General features: G+C 36.0%; 1 protein-coding gene across 2 annotated transcripts; it reads right to left on the bottom strand.

Annotated features, from left to right (window-relative positions):
• Positions 1-528: 528 nt before the first annotated feature.
• On the bottom strand, positions 529-8,607 carry LOC111482678 (ubiquitin carboxyl-terminal hydrolase 25-like). Of its 2 annotated transcripts, none has more exons than XM_023128581.1 (8): positions 8,217-8,607; positions 7,631-8,114; positions 7,451-7,526; positions 7,238-7,384; positions 5,012-5,098; positions 4,151-4,923; positions 3,198-3,326; positions 529-1,262 (listed from the first exon to the last, which is right to left on the bottom strand). In XM_023128581.1, exons 1-8 carry the CDS (start codon positions 8,395-8,397, stop codon positions 1,157-1,159), a joined length of 1,983 nt encoding a protein of 660 aa, XP_022984349.1. In that variant the 5' UTR covers positions 8,398-8,607; the 3' UTR covers positions 529-1,156. The 2 variants fall into 2 exon arrangements, with proteins under 2 accessions (XP_022984349.1, XP_022984350.1); XM_023128582.1 differs by having other exon boundaries at positions 7,238-7,330.
• Positions 8,608-8,727: the final 120 nt, after the last annotated feature.

The following is an 8,727-nucleotide window of genomic DNA, read 5'->3' as shown; positions in this document are numbered from 1 at the left end:
CGACAGATTCCTACGAAGTCAGATACCCACAAGTACAGATGTGTGTGTATGTATATATATATGGTGCATAGAATGAAATAACACAACTCAATAAATGGAATCACACTCAAAATGAGTATATTCAGCAGTAAAGAGGAATCACACTCAAAATGAGTATATTCAGCAGTAAAGAGTGGTAATGGACAATTGAACTATGATTGAACTATGGTCTTCAATGCACATCATCGAGTCAAGCTGCCCGCCTTCTACTTTCCTAAAACAATCAACGACATTCTCCCATTATCATGTTTTCAAGTTGTAATAATGTTCCAAACAAGTTTAACGAAAGAAACAGCATTTGAAAACAGAACGGCTCCATCCGGAAGTCATTCCAGATACTACAAAAAAAAAAAATAACTGAAAGTTAGTTTTTGCCAAATAATATCAATCAGCCATAAAACTCTAAATTGTACATAGTGCAAAGTAAGAAGTAAAACTGAAAAGCTTTAAAGAAACCAAAAGAGATACATGACAGTGAACTAAATCAAATACGATCGAACCCTTTGAAAGCAGTGTCACCTGAAATATTTCCAACTGTAGGCTGCAATAAGAGCCTACCATATCATTTTATCGCAGAGTCAAGTACAAGATCAAATGTACGGTGTAATAGATAGCTCAAAAGCAAACACTTGCTTGGTAAAAATGCAAACTCAATGAAAGCATAGATATGTTTCGCTCCCGCAGTTTTCCTGTATTCCTTGAAAGAAACTTCGTAATGCATCCACGACATAATGACTGAAAGCCAAAAATCCTACCAAAAAGGATATTATACAAATCGAATAGAATTCCTGAACTTTCTTCTCGGCAATGACTGCCGCCAGTTGTGCAGCTTCGAGATATAAAGAAATTTCATGCGTGCGCATCAGCGATCAGAACTTTTCAAAAGAAATGGAAATCCACTGCAGCGGATTCAGAATGATGAAGGACAAATTCCCGAAGGCGCCAATGCTTGCTTGAACAAAGCATTGGACATATTCTTCATATATCACCATCAAGACATTCCATTCCCATCGAAACAGAATGAATTTTGTTCTAAAGATTGTGATGCCATCTCAAGAACCAGGATAAGGTTTCTTCTCAGCACAGCTACCGCATAAAAAGAGGAGACCCACCGAGGTTACTTTTCATGGCTAAACAGTTTAAGTTTTTTGATAAGGTCCTCTTTTAGAGGTTCTGGTATCCGTGAAATAAACTTCTTTCTGGCATCCGCAATCAGCAATATCCTGCATTGCATGTGAGTCCACAAGTTACAATATATTAAGACGGGGAATTAAGGAAAACTCCATAGTGAGTGAACTGCATGCATGCTTATGACGGGGGTAAACGCGAAAATAATAAAACCACTAAGAAGATTGATTTGAAGTTCTAACTATTGTATTGTACCCAAAATACCAAGTCAAGTAGAGGAGAGGAGGGGCGTAAGCCAGAAAATAATGCTAAAAATAAAATGTGTATGCCCCAACCAAGCAATGATGGTGATTATTTATTAGATAGTTCAAGCAAAGCAAGTATTTACGTCAAATATTTTAACATCCTATACCCAACCAGCCAACCCTAAATCAACTAATAAAAGCAATCAAAAAGAACTCCACCAACCCAGGCAAATGGAATTAAGAGACCTCAAAAGATGGGAAAAAGAAGGCACGATTCAATCTTCCGGAGATATCTCCAACTACAAAGTCATAATTCTCCGTTAGAAAAAGGAACGAAAAATGGGAATGCACCACATGGGCATCCAGATACAGAGAACCTTAGCATCACCACTTGAAACAAGAATTGTTTACCGGCATTGTGACATCGTTAATGAACGGCATAGTTGAAATAAGAAAAAATTGACAATATATCTTTTCTTTTGGTGACAATAAAAATTGAACATACATTTATAGACTATATCTATAGGACTGCAATCCAAAAAATATTCAGCTCAATTATAGAAAAAGGTAGTTAACTGCAAGGTAAACAATTTAAAACTAAACGAAATTATGAATTAAAATTTTGAAATAAAATATATTCCCAGATGAAGATTGGAACATATTGCAATTAAAATATGAAAGCAAGTCCTAAACATATCACGTGTATAAAACAAAATAGTCGATAAAATAAGAACAGAACCGAGCAACGAACTCATATTCAATAAAATACCAATACAAAATCTACATAGTTACACAACAAGGAAAGCAGCCATCCACTAAAATAAAAAAATGAATAAAATCTCAATTAACTGGAGTTTGATTATGACCAATGCATTAATGATAAACGAATGAGTTCGACCCACATACACTGGAAAAAGAACCATGAACAGAGAAAAAAAAACCTAATAACAGCATAACCAAAAAGCTACCGTTAACTTCAAATGTAAAACATTATTACAACTTCCTAGAAGCACAAACACGAACGTGAAATGACAGACTTGTGGCATGTAAAATTCTAAAATTATAGAATGTGGTAAGGCCTTATTTCTTAATAAATATTCCAATAATTCTCAAACTAAAAAATCGTTTTAATTTAGCATGCTTATGCATGTGATCCATTGTTCTCTATCAAACTATTCCAGATAGATCCAGACCACTGAATCACTTTTTCTAAATGATTTAACATCTTAATGAAAAGACAATTCAAAATCAATACTGGCTTATGCATTTCTGTGTACCTCAAATGTTCACAAGTGTTTGATATGTGTTCATTGTGTTTAACAAGTGTTCAAAACATGCCCAACAAGAATTGAACTCGTATTCAATTTGTTTAATCAGTGCCCAAATCTCTATTGGGATTAATAAGTGTCCAACACGCGTCTGACAAGTGTTAGACACTGACATGTTCCCCAAGTTGAAGTAATCGTGCTTGCTTCTTAGATTACTACATACACAGGTAGAGTTCTTCATGCCAATTATAATACCATTACAAATAAAAATAGTTCCCTTGTAAAATTTCTAAATTTACAAACACTGATACAGCTTATCAAGAAGGATTTGACAATCCAGGTTTGGGAAATTTACAACCTGTTAGTACATATCACAAGTTTCATAATAGAATAGGTCAGCCAAAACCAATGACGAGCTTTCTTCAGAAAAGGAATGTTGATTTCAAATAATAATTCATCAAGCAACCCAGTTGACTAGAATATGAAGTTGTTTGTACACTTAGAAAGTAATACGTACTTTAAGTCATTCCTACTTGGTGTCCTGCCAGTTTCTCGTAAACATAATCTCTTCCTTGTTCGCATGCAACTGAAGACCTCCTCTGACCAACCGCATGATCTTAAAACTGAGGAAGTTTCATTCTTGAGACTGAATATAGACACAAAAATGTATCAGAGACCAAAACAACTTGATAGAAGTAAAGCATAAAAGAAATAAACTACAGAGGGATATCAGTAGCCTTATAGTCAGATAATACAACAGGTAAGTGTGAGTTTGGCATACCTAATTTAAACACTTATTTCTAAGACAATCATTTTTAAAACATGTTACATAAAATTGGTTTTAATTCGAATCCTGGTATGTTCTGTTACATTTCTTAAAAGTAATTTTAATCAAAAGTTGTGTAGTTATAATGTTTTATTACCATAAAGTGATTCTAGAGTGATTTCCAATCAATAACTTTTTATATAATCAACTTTAAGTGCTTCAAGAAAATTGTGAACTAATTTGATTATTTCAAAAATAATTTTTATTTATTATCCAACACTCTAGATTTAAGAAAAAAAAACACTTCTGGCCCTCCAAATCACTTAGGAAGCCAATCCAAACACAGTAAGAGTAGTGCCAAACAAAAACAGAAAAAGAAAAGGCATGCAATAGTTAATACAGCTAAAAGGAAATGCACAAAAGAAAAAGTAATTGCACAAACTGTCATACAGAAAATAATACGTACCAACCCTGCATCACATGCATAACTTGTTTTAAGTGGTCTATAATAATTAAATGAATCTAAACCTTAACAATTAAGACTAACAGCTTTGGCGACCTTATTGTGTGTGTAGGTCAACAAGAGAAATATAGTCAGAACAGAAGAAAATTTCCTTTCACCTTAATCTTCCAAAGATCATAAAATGAAACTACAATACTTCATTGAATTCAACGGAGAAATATTTTCAAGGAAATTAACGTACTTTTGTTTAAGTTCTTCAACTCTTCCCCGAGATTGAGAATCCTGTTGAGACAAGATACATAAGTCTGATCTTCTTTTGGCCCTTTTGATTTCAGAGGGGCAGTTGACTGTATTATCAATTTCATCATGATCAGACCCTCTTCCTGCAGTGATCTTGATATTCATAGATTTACCATAATACTGGTCATGTTTATCTGATTTCATTCCCATACTCTCACCATTTACATTACCATTCATTAACACAGATTTATGTTCCTTCTCAGGGACATCACAATGAACTTCATGATTTTCCCTGATATTTCCATTCCCTAGCAAAGATATATGTCTAGCACCATTTTCCAGAGGCAACGAGTTTATATTCTCTTTCTCATTCTCCTTGATGGATTCATCCTTCTCAAGAACAATCTTTCCATTAATGGTGGAAGGAGCTTGCATGGAATTAGAATGTCCATTCATATACGACTTTCCTTGCGGACTGGAAGTTGGTTTATCTACCTTAAATGAACTTGAAAGTTCCTTCCAAGAAGATTGCTCAACATGGGATCTTGTCAGTGCCATTTTAGTTACAACAGAAGGTTTCGACATTTTGAATCCATCACTGCCATGACATTGATGAGATTTTACACCATTGGAAGCAAGATCTGTGCTAGTAGTTACTGGCCTTTGATTCGTACGAGAGAAAAAGAGAATATAAACCTTTTCTGACAAAACCTCCTGCAGAGTTGAAACTGTAACAAATGAGTCATTGCAGCAATACCATCTACCTGATGCATCCTGCTAAGAAAATACAGAAAAATTCGTGAGGATCAGATATTGTTATATATTTAGTAGGCTTCAGATGAGTATCGCCAACAACAATTACCTTGATGTATGCATAATAATGTCCAGATTCTGCGGAGAAGCCTGAATGCACTATGGTACCAAAGAGCTTGTACTCTGGACGTGGATCCTGCAACATGATTTAAGAAATCAACTTCAATAAAATATCACAAAAGAAAATTGTAAAAACCACCCCATAAAAGGACTAAATGGAAGTTACAGCCAATAGCATAAATGAAGCCTACAAAAGAGCTATGGACCAAAAAATTAAGGACATCACAATAGAAGACAGTTGTACAAAGAGGCTTATGGTGTGCATTCCAATAAGAAGACAGTTGTACAAAGAAGCTAAGGCTAGATGAAGAAGAATGCTTTAGAAGATTTTTTTTTTTTCACGTATGTACGTATGTACATACATACACACATACACATACATGTTCAAGTGTCTAACAAGAACATTGAAGTGAGCTATCAGGATGTCTTCTTCCTCTAGCCATTGCCAATCAAATCCTTCCATATCTTCAATCTCTAGTGGATGAATCAAAAGTGCTTTGACAATACGTAACTATTTTTCATTTCCTTTTGTATTTACTATCCTCTAATTTGTATAAAAAAATTTGTTTCAATAATGCATTTTGTATTATTGTCAACTCGCTTGACATTATGTTTTTGTAGTGAAGCAAAACTCGATTTAAATGCCATATTTACATGTTTTGTCTAGAAGTACTAAATATATAAACATTTATTATTAAAAAAATAGTATCCCAATATGTCCATGTCCTACTTTTTTAGAAATTGACATATCGTCGTATCATATCGTATACATATTCATGTCTGCATCAGCACTTAGTTAAAAATATGTCAACACCTACAGTGCGGTTTTGGATCATACAACCCCCCTTAATAACCTCATGGAACAGGGTTCCATAAGAAAAGGATAACCTTTCCTAGAGTCTTTTGCTTCCAAATGACCTTTGAGACATTCACTAGAAACACTGATCTTGAAATGGGCAAACGAGAAAATAACTATTTACTAAATTCTCCCCCACCACCGCACACAATGGAACATAAAAATGGAAGCAAGTTCCACCCCCTTTAATCCATTCCCCTAAACTGTCTCAACTAGAGCCATTGCATCTTCAATAACCTACTCCAAGAAATCATTTTTTAAACTTTGATTAAATCAAAATTTAATTGACGATGAGCTCTTCTAAAATCTAAGTCCCACTCTGCTTGTGATTCACTCCAGCAATTTAATACATCAACATTTTTTGAATGAACGCTCAATAGAGACTAGATTGCACATAAGCTCTATAACGGCAAGATTGCCATCCAAATGATATTCCCAGAATCTTGTATTCCACCCAACTCCCATTTTTGTTGGACTCAACCTAGAAAGAAACGGGGATATTTAGTCTGAATGTGACCTACCTATCAGAAATGAAAGGGCCATCACAGTATGTGGGATTTCTCATGCAAGATCAATTCCAAATGGCATTGTAAAGATACGCTAGAGTCACGATGTAACCTTTGTTTCACTTGCTTGTAAGTCAAATGTATCTTTTTGACCATTTTCTGAGTAAATTACTTTGTTAGAGAGAACTACAACATTTAAACTAATCACCCACGAACAGATAACCATTTTGAAGTCACTGATTGCATTGAGGGCAAACTGACTTGTGGCTTTGCGATCCAAACTAAAGAAATGATGTCTAGCATAAGCAAAACTTTCAAATAAAATACTAGTCAACTAAAAAGTATCCATATAAGATTATAACTAAGATGTGTCGATTTACTTTTGATTTAGCTGCACTCCTAATCCAGCATATTTTAGCATGCAAGCTAAGAAAATGGCAGATATAAGTGCTCATTGATTGAAGAAGAAATCCAGAATTAAACACTGAAAGTCGCATTATACAACATTTACTCTAGAACTCTGCTGAAACCTACAATCAGCTAGAAGAAAAGACAATTGGTATTTGGTCCCTCCCAGATGTTAAAGAAGATCATTGCCAATCCTCCAAGTAACTTATAGAGAAATCCTACCTTTAATATACAGACAATCATCATTCATCATTCAGAGCGGATTAAGGTAGAAAGTCCCATAAAATTTTACAGTAAAATCGTACTCCAAATAAATTTTAGACGTTTATGTACTTTATAATATTTATTTAGTTTAACGGACATGTTTTTACATGCATGGCTCAAATATACAAGCAATCTTAATAAATAAGCATTTCAGCAACGTCATTTTTTGTTAGACACGGACCTGACTTCCTTTGCACATGAAATTTGAAAGCTGCAAACTTTCGTCACACGCAATAGCCTTGTCAATCTTACCCCCAAATATGCCATCAAATCTCTGCCAAACCCATCCAAGAACAACGCCTTTACATGAAAGCAGCAACACTACGAACTTGAACAAACAACAGTGAATTGAACAGGGAAAAGAAACAATAAATCAAAGGTTAGGACAGAGAACCTTCAATTGGATGACAAGAATATTAGGTGGTTGGAGTATTGACATCTGCTTCCTCGCCACCACCAACTTCTTACAACTACGAAGCAAACACAGTCTCACCAAATCAGACCCGAGCAAAAGAAAACTCCAAAACCAGAAGAGAAAGAAGATGGATATACACAGGAAAAAATAAAAGCTTACTTGTCACACTTGTACTTATTATTGCCATCTAAAACTTCCAGTTGAAAGAACTTCTGCAATGCCTCTTTAAGAGAACTACTATGCAAAACATCAAGACTAATATCCATTATCTCGTCAATCTTATTGGAGTCGTTTCCACAAGATAAACACTTCACCTGGCTCTGCAAGGCACCCCCGAAAATTTCCTTCACCACCGTGGAGCTTCCACTCGCACCTCCACCGTTGTAGTTGCCATTTCCATTTCGACGCAGCTTCTTCAAGCGGAGGCAGGTGTTGTGGCAAGCGTCGATGACATAACGAAGGAACTCGTGGGCGTCCTCCTGACGGCCCAAGCGAAAATGCTCGGCGAAGATCCTGAGACAGTTCTGGATCTTGAGAGGCGAATCTAAGGTGAGATCCAAACTCAAAGACCTCACTATCCGCCTCTCCAAAATGCAAAATGGACATTCGCGCTTTCGCTCGTTGTCGGAGGAAGCCGAATCACCTGAAACAGAAAAACGAAACGCAGGAACCACATACAGAGAGACATAAATTAGGGCTGAAAGCGGAATCAAATTGAAGAGAGAAAAACGAAGAAAATACTTACAGAGAGAGGAGTGTTGGTTCCGGAGGCAGAAATTGGCGAGGGGAGGGGTATAAGTGAGACACTGAAGGACGCTGTTGAGGTAGCAGGTATTGCCTAGGTTTTTAAGACCGAGTGGGGGGCCGTTCCGGCGCTTCTGACTCGGTAAACTCGGTTGCCAACTCATTTGCAATTGCAAGGCCATTAACGACCTTCTTCTTCCTGGCTAAGTTTGTGCAGAGCATTAGAGGCCGATGGTCCGGTACCTCTACTACCAGAGTGTCGCCGCCGGCAGCACCACCAGCGAAATCGCATGGCTTATTCGTCTTCTTATTTTGGTTATTTTCCCTCCCTTTCTTCTAGCGCCTTCCCTCCCCCGCCCTCCAACTGAAAATAAAATAGGACAAATCGTTGAAACGGATTCGTCTTCTAAACCAAACGCGGCTTTTATATTTTTTTTCCTTTTTTTTTTTAATTTCAAAATTCTAATTATTTTAGTGTTTGTGTTTTTTTTTTTTTTTTTTTTCTTTTTACC

Source organism: Cucurbita maxima, unplaced genomic scaffold (genome assembly GCF_002738345.1).
Source record: "Cucurbita maxima cultivar Rimu unplaced genomic scaffold, Cmax_1.0 Cma_Scf00008, whole genome shotgun sequence".
Lineage (NCBI taxonomy): Eukaryota > Viridiplantae > Streptophyta > Magnoliopsida > Cucurbitales > Cucurbitaceae > Cucurbita > Cucurbita maxima.
The sequence above is the reverse complement of the archived record's forward strand: the minus strand, read 5'-3'. Positions and strand labels throughout refer to the sequence as shown.

Bases quoted from the DNA above. Each gene is read 5' to 3' on its own strand.
- LOC111482678 (XM_023128581.1), bottom strand. From the start codon at position 8,397: ATGGCCTTGCAATTGCAAATGAGTTGGCAACCGAGTTTACCGAGTCAG. The intron at 7,385-7,450 runs GTTCTCTGTCCT...TGTTTGTTCAAG, and splicing joins TTCTTGTCATCCAATTGAAG to TTCGTAGTGTTGCTGCTTTC. The intron at 3,327-4,150 runs GTACGTTAATTT...GTCTATATTCAG, and splicing joins GTTGAAGAACTTAAACAAAA to TCTCAAGAATGAAACTTCCT.